The sequence below is a fragment of the Microcaecilia unicolor genome, chromosome 1 (genome assembly GCF_901765095.1).
Source record: "Microcaecilia unicolor chromosome 1, aMicUni1.1, whole genome shotgun sequence".
Taxonomy (NCBI): domain Eukaryota; kingdom Metazoa; phylum Chordata; class Amphibia; order Gymnophiona; family Siphonopidae; genus Microcaecilia; species Microcaecilia unicolor.
Genome location: NC_044031.1, coordinates 7,872,242 through 7,888,034, shown reverse-complemented (window position 1 = coordinate 7,888,034; position 15,793 = coordinate 7,872,242). Strand labels below are relative to the sequence as shown.

Below are 15,793 nucleotides of genomic sequence, written 5' to 3'. Positions count from 1 at the left end.
GTTTTCCTCACGTCTCCTCCTAAAAATGTTACCTTAGCTCATTTGTAGATGCCAAAAGTCATCCTGATGTCTTGATTGCTAGGATTGTAAAGCTTCCATTCATCCACAAATAGAAGGTGTGATGTTACCTCAGGATCTTTGCCGGTTCTAGGATTAAGGTTAAAACCATAACCCAGAGGAGTTTCTCTCTGGTGTAATTAAATTAATTCTTAAAAAAAAAAAAAAGATTTCCACTCAAAACGCTTGATAAGAATCTTTGTGTAGCCATTAAAAATAACATTACAGTGATCCAAACTGGACAGGATCAGTGCTCGAAGTAATAGTCTGAACTTGGCTGGTTCAAAATAGTTATGAATCATCCTTAATTTCCTCAGAGTGTGAAATGATCTCCTAATAATGATTCGACATGGCTAGAAAAGGTTAATAGGCTATCTACTTCCACCCCCCCCCCCCCAAAATTCTGGAACAGAATTCGAAAGTGAAAGTGTTTGATCCAATAAATAAACTACAACAGGAATAGACCTCACTCTTAAGCCAGGGTATGTGGAGTATGTGTAGAACATGATCGTGCTTGACAATTTCCCTGTGGCGTTCATAAGATGTAACATGTAGGCAACCTATCCAGGTGTGCTTGCAAATTCTTTTTGACCAAACCTGTGGTACCCAAAAAGGATGAGAAATATTTCAGTATCTTTCTGACTCAGATTCTTTGCCTTGCACTGCATTTCTGGGTACTTGAAGATTTTCTCTCTCTTTCTCTAAATTATTTTTACGAGGGTAAGTTTAAGTAAAGTTTTTTTTTCATAATTCTGATTTCCCTTCAGTGTGAATTTTAACATGGTTTCTTAGACAAGATTTTAAAGGGAAACTTGTACTTCCTACAGAACATTTTAAACTGTTTCTCTCAGGGGCAGTTTTCTCCAAATGGGTTGGGTTTGTGCATACTACGACAGAAATGAATCTCACTCCTAAGCCAGAGAAGGTGGAGTTTAATGTCAGTCTCTCAAATGTACTGCTAACGTTCACTGTAGTACTTGTAATTTGTCTAAGAGCTTCTCTCTGGAGTTCATAAGCTGTAAAATGTACAGGCAGTTTATCCAGGTGCACTTGGAAGTTCTTTTTAATCAAACCTGTGGCACCCAAAATGATGGGAAACATTTCTGTATTTCTCTGCCACGTTTTCTTAGTCTCGGACTTCATTTCTTGATACTTGAGGATCTTCCCTCTCTCTCTCTCCAGAGTGGCTTATTTCATGCTTTCTTACCTCATATTTTCTGTGGAAATGTTTATCACAGTGAGAACATTTAAAGCGTTTCTTTCCACCGTGAATTACCTCATGCTTTCGTAGATCAGAGTTTGTGTAGAAATATTTGTCACAGCCAGAACATTTATAGCGTTTGTCTCCAGTGTGAATCAGTTGGTGTGTTTTCAGATATGGCTTGAGCCGAAAGCATTTTCCACACTCAGAACATCTGAATGGTTTCTCCCCTGTATGGGTCGTACGATGGTCCTCCAGCTGTGACTTAACTGAAAATTGTCTTTCACACTCAGTACATTGAAATGGTTTCTCTCCCGTATGGATCCTGAGGTGCTTTTCCAACTGTGATTTTACATAAAACTTTTTATCACACTCTGTGCACGAATAACATTTCTCCTTTAATGATGGAATCGTTTTATGATTACTTAGGTGTAATAGTAATAGATCCTTACGAATGAACTTCTTCCCACATTCCATGCATGGAAATGGTTTCTCTCCTGTGTGATTTCTCAGGTGATACTCTAGGCTTGTTTTCCTGGCGAATTTTTTATCACATTCTGTGCACTGAAAGGCTCTCTCTCCAGTGTGGGTTCTTTGATGTCTAACTAATTCTGTGCGTCGAACAAACTGCTTCCCACATTCACTACACTGAAAGAGTTTCTCTCCCCGTGTGGATTTTAAGATGGTCTTTTAGGCGTCTTTCCCATGAGTAACATTTACCACATTCAGTACACTGAAAAGGTTTTTCTTGCAAGGCAAGGTCTCCAGATGGGTTTGCATTCTCTCTCATGTGGCTCCTACTATGTTTCACTAGTTCACACTTCAAAACAAAACATTTCCCACATTCGGTGCATTCAAAGGGTTTCTCACCTGTGTGGAGTTTCTGGTGAGTTCTCAGGATATACTTATGCCGGAAACATTTCCCACATTCAGTACATTTAAATGGTCTCTCACCTGTGTGGAGTTTCTGGTGTCTTCTTAGGTTACCAATATGACTGAAAGATTGACCACATTCAGCACATAGACAAGACAGCAAAGATCTTTCTGGGGTAATGTCTCCAGACCTTGCTGCAATGTGTGTTTTCAGGTGTGCGGTTAGTGAATACTTATAAGAGAAATGTCTTCCACATTCAGTGCATTGAAGAGACCTAGAAAGCCCTTCCAAGAGGCCAGTCCTCTCTGCTCCATGAGGTTTCTTCCATTTCCGCTTTCTGTGATTTTGGAAGGGTGTCTCTGCTCTCTGCTGATTGTGGTGCTCAGGGATGTTCGTTTGCTTCTTGTCACTTCTCTCACTCTCATTAACTCCATCCAGTGACTCTCCTACAGGGTCTCTCTGTTGCTTCTGTGATTCCTGCTCACTTCTCCCAGGTTCTCCGCCCTCTGTCCCTTGGGAAACAGTGGCACGTCTTGGTCGCAGGTTACGTTTTAAACGACCTTCTTCTCTAGTCTCCTCTTTCCCGTCTTCCTCTGTCACCTCATTTTCTGCTGGACATGAAAAGATATTAAATATATTTTAGTAACCAGGAATAATACTTTATCCAGTGCCAGCCCAACTGCCCAAGCTCCCCTGTTTTCAGCACTGGCCTGACTTTCCTGACTCCTGTTTTCAGCCTCTTGTGCCAGATCGACTCCCTCCCTCCCTCCATGTCTATCTAAAGCTCAATTAAATTTGTTGTTTATATCTTGCCTTTTGAAAAACTTGTCCAATGCGGTTTCAGTATACAAACACAAAACAATTTTGACAACATTCATGACTGTAGCTAAGAGAAAGATATAATACGATTTTTAGAGCCCTTCCCGACAGAGAAAAAAAAAATCTTCACAAATATGATGAAACTTTAACTATACAGGAGAATGGAGCTATTGAGCAGTGAAAGGCACATTGCTGACATAGCCAAGGTTGCAGGAAAGCAAAAATAACTGAAACAACAACTTCAGAAACTGGGCCTTGTCTAAAAACATTTTTTTTTTATTACAGCCGCTAACAGCAATTTTCTCTAACCTCCACCCTGATAGTTTTTAGAATAGTGGCCCAAGCAGTTTTACTTCCATGCTCAGATTACGGCAACTCGCTTTAGAAATGACTAATAAAAAAGGCCCGTTTCTGACACAAATGAAACGGGCGCTAGCAAGGTTTTCCTCGGCTCCCCTGCAGCCACCCATGTCCAGCGACCCTCCTCTCCCCCCGCGCCCACTGCAGCCACCCATGTCCAGTGAACCTCCTCTCTCCCCTGCCCCCCTCCTGCCACCCATATCCAGCGACCCTCCTCTCTCCCCTGCCCCCCTCCAGCCACCCATGTCCAGCGACTCTCCTCTGGACATGGCTCAGCTGCGAGGCATGTTTCCCCCCCCCCCCCCCCCCGGGTTCTGAAGTTGACATCATAATGGCTACGGTGATGTCAGCCTGATCTACGGAGCCTAGCAGACCAACTTGGAATGAGCCACGGTCCCAGGCAAGTCAGAACGTTGGAGGTGAGAATTATTATATAGGACTAGTAAACAAAGGCCAGTTTCTGAGAGCAATGAAACGGGCGCTAGCAAGGGTTTCTTGGTAGTGTGTATGTTTGGGAGAGTGTGTGTGTGAGTGACTGTGTGAGAGAGAGAGAGACACAGAGTGAATGCGGTAGTGTGTGTGGTTGTTTGACATAGCATGAGTCTGTGTGTGTGAGAATGAGAGTGCGTGGCAGGGTTCCCCCTCCTTCCTTTCCCCCTCTGTGTTCCCTCCCCACCCCCGTCATTCCCCCCCCCTTTCCTCCCCTCCCCCCTTCCCTGCCTGAGGGTGGTGAGTGCCATTCCCTCAGCCTTTCAGGGTCATCCGTCGCATTGTGTTGTTCAATCTGGCTCCCTCCCTGCTGCCACTGCCAGCATGATGCATCTGGCTCCCTCCCTTCTTCCCTTGCACCACGTTGAGGCTGGCTGGCTCCCTCAGAAGTTGAGGCTGGCTGCCTGCTCGCCTGCCTGCCTCCCTCTGACCTTTTGGATGTCTCCGTTTCAGGGGGAAGATGTGTTTGTTTTTTGCAGGAGCGGGGTCATGTTGTTTGTGAGTGTCGTGTGTGGCGGGGGGAGGGAGCAGGACCGTCATCCGCGCCGCTGCTGTTCCTTGGGGGGGGGGGGGCCCGACGTGGTTCTGGCCACGGGTGGCTCATTTCTGGTGAGGGGCAGGAGCGACATGGTTTGTTAGCCCTGCATGGCTCGTCGCGGTTTTACCTGGTTCATGCGCCGCTGTTGTTTCCATTGTCGTAGCTCTGTGTGGGTGGCGGTTTTCATGCCCCGCCCTCAACGTCGTCGCGTTTTGACGCGAGGGCGGAGCAGAGCTACAGTGTGGAAATCCGGAGTTTGTGGCCTAAGTAGAACGTTGGAGGTGAGAATCTGCTCCGCCCTCAACGTCATAACGTTTGACGCGAGGGCGGGGCCCAGAGACTGTGATTTTCGTGGCTTCAGAGCTTCGAACTTACGAACCTTGGCTTCAATGACGTCAGACAATAGAACGTTGAGGGTGAGTTTTATATATATAGATAAGTAGTAGTAGTAGTCTTACTAAAAAGTTGCTACAAAGGGTTCAGTTTCTGCACAACACAGTAGCAAGATTGGGGAACATACGAAAGAGCGTTCCCCTTATTAAAAGAATTACATTGGTTTCCTGTCTACTCAAGATTATAATTTAAGCTTGCTTGTACAATGCATAAATTGTTGTTTCCTTGTCATCAGCAGCAGATGAATCCATTAACTGATGGGTTGTATCCTCCTACCAGCAGGTGGAGATAGAGAACACTGAAGAACCACAGTGACCCATGGACGGCTAAGCCCCATCTGCCTTCAGTATTTCTCTATCTCCCTGGACGTAGCTTGATCAACTCCTGGATTTCTGCCTGGGGTGGCTCCTGTGCTTTGCCAGTTGAGCAGGGGTGTTGTGGTTGGTGGTGCCCACTTTAAAGGCATATAGGTTTGCCCTTTCCCTGCCTTACCCATTCCCCCCTCCTCCCGGAGTCCCTCTGTTGCTGCCTGCATCCAACTTTCCTCACAGCGTTAAAAAAAAGGGCGCATTTGTACAGCGTTGCTATTTCTGAGGCTTTCTCCAGAGATTCTGGTGCAGTGCAGCTTGACCGGAGCTCGTTGACTCGGTCTTCTGAGGTGAGAGTGGTGCCCAGCTACTCCGGGGAGGTTCCCGCGGACAGCGTTCCGAGCGGGGTAAGTTTTGGTGCAAAGCTGCCATTTTGTTGCTATATTTCCGTCCAGTCGGGACGATGGCTGCTGAAGGAGTTAAGCGCTGCTCCCGCTGTGGTAAATGCAGGTCAGCAGCGGGGCTTTGCAGTACGTGCTCCTTAGACACTTGAGCTAGTACGAGCATGGCGAGCGGTGATTCTTCCCGCTCGATGGAGCTGGCAGCGGGTGCCATTTTGGAAGCGCCGCATGACTCGACCCTCGCGGTGGCGGAGGAGTCTGAGTGCAGGGGGACACCTTGTTTCGAGGCTGCTAAAGGAGCTCCAACCTCCATTTCTCCTAATTCGGGGATGGAGGGTCAGGGTGAGTTTTTCTCCCCTGAGTTTGTGCTACTGATGCATAAGGCCTTCATGCTGAAAAGAGCTCTGCCACAGGTATCTGACACTGCGTTGCATTCTGGATTCCCTCCGGGTGTCGATGGCCCAGGGATGGCTACAGATGTTATTTCTTCCCCTGAGCGTTAGAAAGACGCTATACATAGACGGGTAAATTCCCCGTCTGAAAGTGGCGCATCTCCCTTTTCCCCCCCGTGGTCAGGCTGTGGGGAGTCTGAGGGATCTGGTAGGCCCTCATGGATGGATGATCCATAGGAGGGTGCCTGTTTGCCACTGGATTCGGATGATCCCAATGCGGTTCGGATTTTCCACCGCGACGAGCTGCCAGCTCTCATTGCTGACGCCTTGCAGGCCCTCTCGATTGATGATCCTGCCGAGGGCGATGCCTCCTCTGTTAATCTTAGGATGGCGAGTACTAAGAAGCCTACTCGAGCCTTTCCTGTGCATGACTCCATCCAGGAGCTTATTTCAGCTCAATGGTCTGACCCCGATGGGCCTTTGAAAGTGGTCAGGGCTATGGGTCAGCTTTACCTTCTGAGTGAGGATCACTTGGCCCTTTTTGGGATGCCTAAAGTGGACGCGTTGGTCACGGTGGTGACTAAAAAGACCACTCTCCCAATAGAGGAAGGGGTCGCTTTGAAAGACATGCAGGACCGGCGGCTACAATCCGCGCTGAAGCGGTCCTTTGAAATATTGGGCCTTGCCTTAAGGGTGTCTAGTTGCAGTTCCTATGCAGCCTGGGCCTGTCTTTCCTGGTTACAACAGGCAGTGGATCAGCCCACGGATGGTGCGGGGTCCCTCTCCGAGGTTGCCCCACAGATGGAGTCGGCCCTGTCATTTTTGGCTGACGCCCTTTATGATCTGGTCAGAGCTTCGGCTAAGCAGATGTCTGTGGCGGTTTCCGCCCGCCGCCTTCTTTGGCTGCGCCATTGGGCGGCTGACATGGCCTCTAAGCAAAGGCTGGTGAGGTTACCCTTTCGGGGCCTCCTGTTATTTGGAGAGGATTTGGAGAAGATTGTTAAAGACCTAGGGGACTCTAAGCCCCAGCGGTTACCTGAGGATAGGCCGAGGCCTTCTTCCAAGGGTCCTGTGTTTCCTTCCTCTTCCAGACCTCGCTTCCATGAAGCTCGCAGGTATCGCCCGGGGCGCTCTGCTGGGTTTTCTCATCATGCCCGTTTTCAGCAGAGGAACTCCTTTCGCTCGGACAAACGCTCCGCAGCAGCTGGGTCACGGCCAGGAGTTCAGGGGCGTCCTCCACAATGATGGGACACCGGTCCACTCCTCAATTCCTGCAGTAGGAGGACGTCTTTCCCTCTTTCTCGAGGAGTGGACCAAGATTACTTCAGATCGGTGGGTCCTGGACCTGATCAGAGAAGGTTACCAATTGGAATTCGGTGCCCCGGTGAGAGACGTGTTTTTGGAGTCCCGATGCGGCACTGCCGTCAAACGGGCAGCGGAGGAGGAGATCTTGCAAGTCTTGCTGCACCTCGGAGTGGTGATCCCAATGCCTCCCGCCAAACGCGGCTGCAGCTGCTACTCCATTTATTTTGTGGTGCCTCGAAAAGGCGGGTCTTTCAGACCGATCCTCGACTTACGGAGAGTCAACGAGGCTCTAAGAGCGCGTCATTTTCGCATGGAAACCCTGCGCTCTGTCATTGCGGCAGTACAGCCAGGAGAGTTTCTCATGTCTCTGGACCTAAAAGAAGAGTATTTGCACATTCCTATTTGGCCCCCGCATCAGCAGTTTCTCCGGTTTGCGGTGTTGGGTCAACAATTCCAGTTTCAGGCCTTGCCTTTCAGCCTAGCCACAACTCCCCGTACCTTTTCCAAGGTAATGGTAGTGGTAGCTGCCTATCTCAGGCGAGAGGGTATCAGAGTTCACCCTTATCTCGACGACTGGCTCATCAGAGCGGATTCGGCAGATGAAAATCATCTTGTCACAGCCAGAGTGGTTACAGTCCTACAGACGCTAGGCTGGGTGGTCAATATACCCAAAAGTCACCTGACCCCCTCTCAGTCTCTCGAGTATTTGGGGGTCTGGTTTGACACAGCCTCGGGGTTTGTCTTTCTCCCCGACCACAGGCGGTGCAAGCTTCAGAATCAGGTCCGTCTGCTCCTGCGGATGCCTCGCCCTCGAGCTTGGGACATGGTCCAGCTGCTGGGGTCGATGACGGCTACCTTGGAGGTGGTTCCCTGGGAGAGAGCGCATATGAGGCCACTGCAGATTGCACTGCTCCATCAATGGTCTCTGATTTCCCAGGAATATTAATGCAGACTAATGTGGCTCCCTGCGGCCCAGCATTCCTTGTTGCAGCATCCTGTTGGAGAGCCACCAATCCATACTGCTCGCGCTTCCTTCTTGGTGTCTGGTGATAACGGATGCCAGCCTTTTGGGCTGGGGAGCGCATTGTCAGAGAAGCTATGCTCAGGGTCAGTGGACACCCGTGGAACTGAGAGTGATATTCCAGGCTCTTATGGCTTTCCACAAGTCTCTGAAGGGGCTTGCTGTCCGGGTTCTGTCAGACAACACGATAGCGGTGGCCTACATAAATCATCAGGGCGGCACTCAGTGCAGGGCCCTGGCCACGGAGGCCGCTCAGATTTGCCACTGGGCCGAGCTCCACCTGCAGCTTCTGTCAGCAGCTCGCATAGCAGGTCAGAGCAACGTGCAAGCCGATTTTCTCAGCAGGCATCAAATCGACCCAGTGGAATGGGAACTGGCAGAAGAAGTTTTTCTTCAGATTTGTGCCAAATGGGGGACTCCCGGAATGGATCTAATGGCGTCAAGTGCAAACGCCAAAGTCCCTCGCTTTTTCAACAGACGGAGAGATCCTCGCTCGGCGGGGTTGGATGCTCTGGCTCAACCCTGGTCCTCGGACCTCCTGTATATGTTCCCTCCTTGGCCCTTGATAGGGCGAGTCCTCCTGCGGATTCGACTGCATCGAGGATTGGTGATTCTCATCACTCCAGATTGGCCAAGGTGTCCATGGTATGCGAATCTCCGTCAGATGCTGGTGGAGGCTCCACTTCCTTTGCCTCTGGTGCCAAACCTGTTGGTTCAAGGCCCGGTGAGACTATGGAGGATCCCTGGCACTTGAGAGGGCGCAATTGAGAGATAAGGGCTACTCTAACAAGGTCATCTCCACTCTCTTGCAGGCCCGCAAGCGGTCTACGTCCGTAGCCTATGCTCGGATATGGCGTAAGTTTGAGGAGTGGTATGTCCCAAAAGAGGTCACACCCGCGCGGGCTACGGTCTCGCTGGTCCTGGACTTTTTGCAGGATGGTTTACAAAAAGGCCTGGCTTACAATTCCCTTCGGGTGCAAGTGGCAATGTTGGCATGCTACCGAGGGAAAGTCTCTGGCTTGTCCCTTGCTGCTCATCCGGACATTGCCTGATTTCTCAGAGGGGCGCTTCGGCTCCATCCTCCCGTGCGGTTGCCTTGTCCGGCCTGGAACCTGGGGCTGGTATTGAAGGCTCTCCAGCGTTCGCCGTTTGAGCCGCTTTGGCGAGCTTCTGAGAAGGATGTGACTCTCAAGACAGTCTTCTTGGTGGCCATTACATCGGCTACACGCGTATCTGAGCTTCAGGCGCTTTCCTGTCGGGATCCTTTTCTACAGTTTTCGGAGTACAGAGTAACGGTACGTACAGTGCCTTCCTTCCTGCCCAAGGTGGTGTCAGCGTTTCACCTGAACCAGCCCATTTTTCTGCCCTCCTTTTCTAGGGAGGATAATCCAGATTCCTTTGGGCAATTGCGTCTTTTGGATGTCCGCAGGGCTCTGTTGCAGTGTCTGCAGATGTCAAATTACTTCAGGACTTCTGATCACCTTTTTGTATTGTTGACAGGTCCTCGACGCGGGTGCCTGGCGTCTAAGGCCACTATAGCCCGTTGGCTCAGGGAAGTCATTTTTTCTGCGTATTTGCTGTCAGGACGGTCTCCGCCTGAAGCGTTTAAGGCGCATTCCACGAGAGCGATTTCCTCCTCGTGGGCTGAAACGGTTGTGTCCTTTCTCTTCAAGAGATCTGTTGTGCGGCTACTTGGGCTTCTCAGCTCTCGTTTGTGCGACATTACAGGCTGGATGTTGAAACGAGCAAAACGCGCACGTGCTGGCGCGCGGCGTGGGCTGTTCCCACCCTATGTAGGGATTGCTTTTGTACATCCCATCAGTTAATGGATTCATCTGCTGCTGAAGACAAGGAAGGGAAAATTAGGTTCTTACCTTGGTAATTTTCTTTCCTTTAGTCACAGAAGATGAATCCATGATCCCTCCCTGTCTGACTTTGTTTTGTTGTTCAGATCTTTCATGCACATATTGTATCTCATCAGGAGGAGTTGAAGACCAGCTCTCAGAGCTTCTACATGCTGTTCTATTGCAGGAGGTTGAGTTCGTCCCTCCTTTGTGTGGTTATTGCTCTGGTTCTGGGGCGTTTGTTCGCTATGAGAAAAGTTTATGTTATGTTACCTATCTTCTTCACTCTGCTTTGGAAATTTCAAATACTGAAGGCAGATGGGGCTAGCCGTCCAAGGGGGTCACTGTGGTTCGTCAGTGTTCTCTATCTCCACCTGCTGGTAGGCGGATACAACCCATCAGTTAATGGATTCATCTGCTGTGACTAAAGGAAACAAAATTACCAAGGTAAGAACCTAATTTTCCCATGGTGATGGTTCTGGTAATTTGATTATTTGGATTTTCCATCATCTTTTTCTTTGGCTAGGTCAGAACGTAGTTTGAAATTAAATTATCCTTCTTTTAAGGGTGTTTGAAAGAAATCCATGTTACAGTTGTCCTTTTTACATCAGGGAATGGAGCTTCGGAACAGATGGCTTCTCGAAATCCGGAGAATACCATTACAGTATTTTATTTATTTATTTATTTATTTGCTTATTCATGCATTCTTGTATCCCACATTATCCAAAAACAAGTTTCAGTTCAAGGTGGCTTACAATTATCAGTTAGAAGGTGTTACATTCTTTTGTAATTATCGTTTTCCAAGGACAAGCAGGCTCCATTATTCTCACAAGTGGGTAGACGTCGATCTACGTCACCCAGTCCGGCATTTATGCCAAAGTAAAAAAGCAGAACTTTGTGAAGCATGAGGTGTCCTCCACCACTCATGGGCGAGTGCCTTCCCGTCCGTCGCGTGAACGCGATCTCAGTTCTCTTTTTTCCATGTGAGGTGAAACTGTGTCTTTTTGGTCCTCTCCTCACTCACCCGGATCAAAGAACTTTTAGTGCCTTTCAGGTTTTTTTCTTTCCTATTTTCATTGTGTTTTTTTATTTTTTTACCTTGTAAAACACATCCTTTATTCTACTACCGAGTTTTGTGAACTAGGGAGAATATTTTGAACATGATGCGTTCTTTAAGTGGGAGCCAGTGTAGTTTTTCTTGTAGGGGTTTAGCACTTTCATATTTTGTTTTACTGAATATGAGTCTAGCTGCAGTGTTCTGGGCTGTCTGAAGTTTCTTGATTATTTGCTCTTTACAACCAGCGTAGAGTGCGTTGCAATAGTCTAGATGACTGAGCACCATTGATTGTACCAGGTTACGGAAAACAGTCCTTGGGGAAAAAAGGTCTTACTCTTTTTAATTCTTGGTTGTGTTTCTCGCGTGGTTCTCGAGTGTTAGGTGTCGGTCGATGGTAACCCCAAGAATTTTTAGAGTGTCTGAAATTGGAAGGTTCAGGTTTGGTGTGTTAACGGCAGTGAATTTGTTCTTATGTTGAGAGGTGAGTATTAGGCATTGAGTTTCAGCCGAAATGCATCCGCCCATGAATGCATGATCTGGAAACTTTGGTTGATGTCATTGGAAATTTCCTTTAGATCTTGTTTTTCATCAAGGAATTTTACCTCCCAATCGTGTCCCGATGTTACATTTACCCAGTCAATATCGGGGTAATTGAAATCACCCATTATTATGTTGCCCAGTTTGTTTGCGTCCCTAATTTGCTTTAACATTTCTGCATCCGTCTGTTCATCCTGGCCAGGCGGACGGTAGTACACTCCTGTCACTATCCTTTTCCCCTTTACACATGGAATTTCAATCCACAGTGATTCCAAGAAGTGTTTTGTTTCCTGCAGAATTTTCAATCTATTTGATTCAAGGCTCTCGTTAATATACAATGCTACCCCTCCACCAATTCGATCCACCCTATCACTACGATATAATTTGTACCCCGGTACGACAGTGTCCCACTGGTTATCCTCCTTCCACCAGGTCTCAGAGATGCCTATTATATCTCATTTTTCATTTAGTGCAATATATTCTAACTCTCCCATCTTATTTCTTAGGCTCCTGGCATTCGCATATAAACATTTCAAAGTATGTTTGTTGTTCCTATTTACATGATGCGTAGTACTTGACAGTATTAATTTGCAATCTTTTGTCTGATTTTTATTTTTATTTAAGGACACCCGATCTACTACGTTCTCTTTTGCAACCTATCAGGATACCCTAACTTCCCTGTTTTGGTGATATCTTTGAAAGATACCTTATCCTGAACCATGCGCTTTTGAGCGACTGTCGGCCTTCCCCCCGTTTCTAGTTTAAAAGCTGCTCTCTCCTTTTTACATAGTAACATAAGTAAATAACGGCAGATAAAGAACTGAACGGTCCATCCAGTCTGCCCAACAAGATAAACTCATTTTACATGGTATGTAATACTTTATACGTATACTCGAGTTTCATTTGTCCCTGCCTTTCTCGGGGCATAGACCGTAAAAGTCTGCCCAGCACTGTTCCTGTACTAAATGTTCTGAAGCTAACGTCGAAGCCCCTTAAAATTTACACTCCAGCCCATCCATATCTATTCAGTCACGATCAGGCCGTGTGACTTCACCAGTGATTTTCTAAGCCTTCTGTTCTTGCAAATTTTTATGGTATTCTGTGCATGGAAACTTTCTCTCTCCACTGTGGGTTCTTTGAAGCCTATCTAATTCTTTGTGTCCAACCAACTGTTTCCCACATTCAGTATTCTGAAAGGCACATTTTGTTCCACCTCCCCACCGCAAACCCCCAGGACCCACCAGCGCTGTTTTGATGCTACGCCGCCTGACCTGCTTCCCCAACCTATGAGTGAATGCTCAGTTTTAATAAAATAGCTTGCATGAAGACTTACGCATGCTCAATTTCACTAAATCCAAGCATGCGGGCGTGGGGTGGGGAATCAGGGCAGGCAGTGCGCCCACGAACAGCGCTGGAGGTAGTCTTCTGCTGGTGGGACTTGGGGACCTTCATCAGCCAAACTAGCAGACCTTGGGGGGACCCAAATCCAAGGTCCCCCCTCCCCCCCCCATTGGCTATACCACAGGGGTTCTCTGATGTACCACTAGTTGAGATTTCAAAAAAACAAAACAAAACCAAAAACTCACTTTCACTACATTGAAATGGAATCTCACCTGTGTGGGTTTTCTGGTGGTATCTCAGATAATTCTTCCGACTGAAACATTTTCCACATTCAGTACATCGAAAGGGTTTTTCTCCAGTGTGAATTGTTTGATGATTTTGCAGGGAATGCTTATGAGTGAAACATTTCCCACATTCAGTACATGGAAAACGTTTTTCTCCAGTGTGGATTCTAAAATGTTCTATTAGTTTTGATTTTGAAAGAAAGCCTTTTCCGCATTCAGTGCACTGAAATGGTCTCTCACCAGTGTGAATTTTCTGGTGAGTTTTCAGGTAATGCTTCTGACTGAAACATTTCCCACATTCAGAACATGGAAAACGTTTTTCTCCAGTGTGGATTCTAAAATGTTGCACCACTTTTGATTTTGAAAGGAAGTCTTTCCCACATTTAGTGGATTGAAATGCTCTCTCTCTTGTGTGGATTTTCTGGTGTCTTCTCAGGTTACTAACATGACTGAAAGATCGACCACATTCAGTACACAGACAAGAGATCAAAGATGTTTCTGGGGTGATGTCTCCAAATGCTGCTGCTGCAGTGTGTCCTTTCAGGTGTGCCATTAGTGAATGCTTATAAGAAAAATGTCTGCCACATTCAGTGCATTGAAAAGACCTAGAAAGCCCTTCTAAGGGGTCGGTCCTCTCTGGTCCAAGAGATTTCCTCGGTTTCCCCACTCTGTGATGGAGGACAGAGGTTGTTTGCTCACTGTTATTATTTTGGGAGTGTATCTCTGCTCTCAGGTGTCTCTGGGGCTCAGGGATGTTTGTGAGCTCCCTGTCATTTCTCTCACACTCGGTGACTCCATTCAGCGTGTCTCCTGCAGGGTCGCTCTGTGATTCCTGCCGACTTCTGCCAGATTCTCCCCTCTCTGTCCCTTGGGAAACACAGACTTGTCTTGGGTGCAGTTTCCATTTTAAAGGATGTTCTTCTCTATTTGTCTCCTTCGCCTCTTCTTCTGTCACCTCATTTTCTGCTGGATATGAAAACAAATATTAATTACTAGTAAAACATGCCTGTTTCTTGCGGCAATGAAACGGGCGCTAGCACAGTTTCTGTCCGGACCCCCACCCCCTCCGTACTCACCCCGTCGGCCAGATTCTCCCCTCTCTGTCCCTTGGGAAACACAGACTTGTCTTGGGTGCAGTTTCCATTTTAAAGGATGTTCTTCTCTATTTGTCTCCTTCGCCTCTTCTTCTGTCACCTCATTTTCTGCTGGATATGAAAACAAGTATTAATTACTAGTAAAACATGCCCGTTTTTTGCGGCAATGAAACGGGCGCTAGCACGGTTTCCGTCCGGACCTCCCCCCCCCCCCTCCGTACTCACCCCGTCGGCTTTCGTTCGCCATTGTTGCGGACCTCGGCATGCCACCGTGAATCTGCTGACATTGTTGCGCCCGGACCTCCCCCCTCTCCCTACTCACCCCGTCTGCTTTCGTCCGCCGTTGTTGCGGACCTCGGCACGTCGCCACCGTCAATCTGTTGACATTGCTCCGCCCTCGACGTCATCACGTTTGACGCGAGGGCGGGGCCCCAATACAGTGTTTTCGGTGGCTTCACCACCACGAAGGCTTCGAACCGGAAGGAAGTGCCCGGAGGACCTGACAGTGACGTCAGTGTCCTCAGAACATTGAGGGTGAGTTTTATTATATAGGATTATTTAGTAACCAGAAATCAGACTTTATCCAGTGCCAGCCTGACTCTCTCCCCAAGCTTCCCTGCTTTCAGCGCTGGCCTTTCTACCTGTTTGGTCACCTTAAGATTCATCACATACGATCACAACCAAGTCCTCTTTCGTACACAAACGTTCTTCACCCCCTAAACTGTACCTTTCCCTCAGGTTTCTGCAGCCCAGATGCATGACCCTGTACTTTTTTTAGCATTAAATCTAAAATTCCAGATCATTCCTCTAGCTTCGCTAAGTCCTTCCTCATGTTATCTGCATGTGAAAATGGGACGACTAGGAAGGTAAGCAGATGTAGAGGGAGTGAGGACTGTTGGAAGAAGGAGAAATAAATTCTAGCTATAGGGTGATGAAAAGGTAGACAAGAGAAACGGAGGAAAAACCAACAGAAAGATCTGTGTCAGAGACAGAGGCCAAGAAAAGGTTTCTCTCCCGTGTGACTTCTCTGGTGATTTTCAAGGCCTTCTTTTCTTGCAAATTTTTAATGACATTCTGCGCATGGAAACTCTCTTTCTCCAATGTGGGTTCTTTGATGTCTAACAAATTCATTGTGTCCAACCAAAGTATACTGAAGGGGTTTCTCATACAAGGTTATATCTCCAAACAGGTTAGGGTTCTGTCTGATGTACCACTAGTTTGTTTTTGTTTTTTTAAATCTCATTTCTCATATTCAGCGCATTGAAACAGCATCTCACCCGTGTGTTTTTTCTGGTGATTTCTCAAATAATCCTTCCGACTGAAGCGTTGTCCACATTCAGTACATCGAAAGGGTTTTTCTCCAGTGTGGATCTTCTGGTGGGTTCTCAGGGAATGCTTCTGACTGAAATGTTTCCCACACTCACCACATGGAAAACGTTCTCCAGTGTGGATTCTAAAATGTTCCACCAGTCTTGATT

At 47.6% G+C, this 15,793-nt stretch overlaps 2 protein-coding genes across 2 annotated transcripts in view; both read right to left on the bottom strand.

The window, feature by feature from the left end:
- Positions 1 to 1,183: 1,183 nt before the first annotated feature.
- LOC115460712 (gastrula zinc finger protein XlCGF49.1-like) lies at positions 1,184 to 1,735 on the bottom strand. The gene has a single exon (XM_030190479.1). The coding sequence runs from the start codon at positions 1,733 to 1,735 to the stop codon at positions 1,184 to 1,186; it is 552 nt and encodes a 183-aa protein (XP_030046339.1).
- A 128-nt stretch (positions 1,736 to 1,863) lies between these two features.
- Positions 1,864 to 15,793, bottom strand: part of LOC115460711 (oocyte zinc finger protein XlCOF6-like) — a 57,598-nt gene continuing 43,668 nt past the window's right edge. The window contains exons 3-5 of the mRNA XM_030190478.1: positions 14,298 to 14,426; positions 13,210 to 14,184; positions 1,864 to 2,740 (exon numbers count right to left, since the gene is read on the bottom strand). Of these exons, the coding sequence (XP_030046338.1) occupies positions 1,902 to 2,740; positions 13,210 to 14,184; positions 14,298 to 14,426 (1,943 nt within the window). The 3' untranslated portion in view covers positions 1,864 to 1,901. The remainder of the gene's footprint in view (positions 2,741 to 13,209; positions 14,185 to 14,297; positions 14,427 to 15,793) is intronic.

What these genes read in the sequence shown, in the direction of transcription:
- LOC115460712 (XM_030190479.1), bottom strand. Translation starts at nt 1,735, where the DNA reads ATGGAATGTGGGAAGAAGTTCATTCGTAAGGATCTATTACTATTACAC.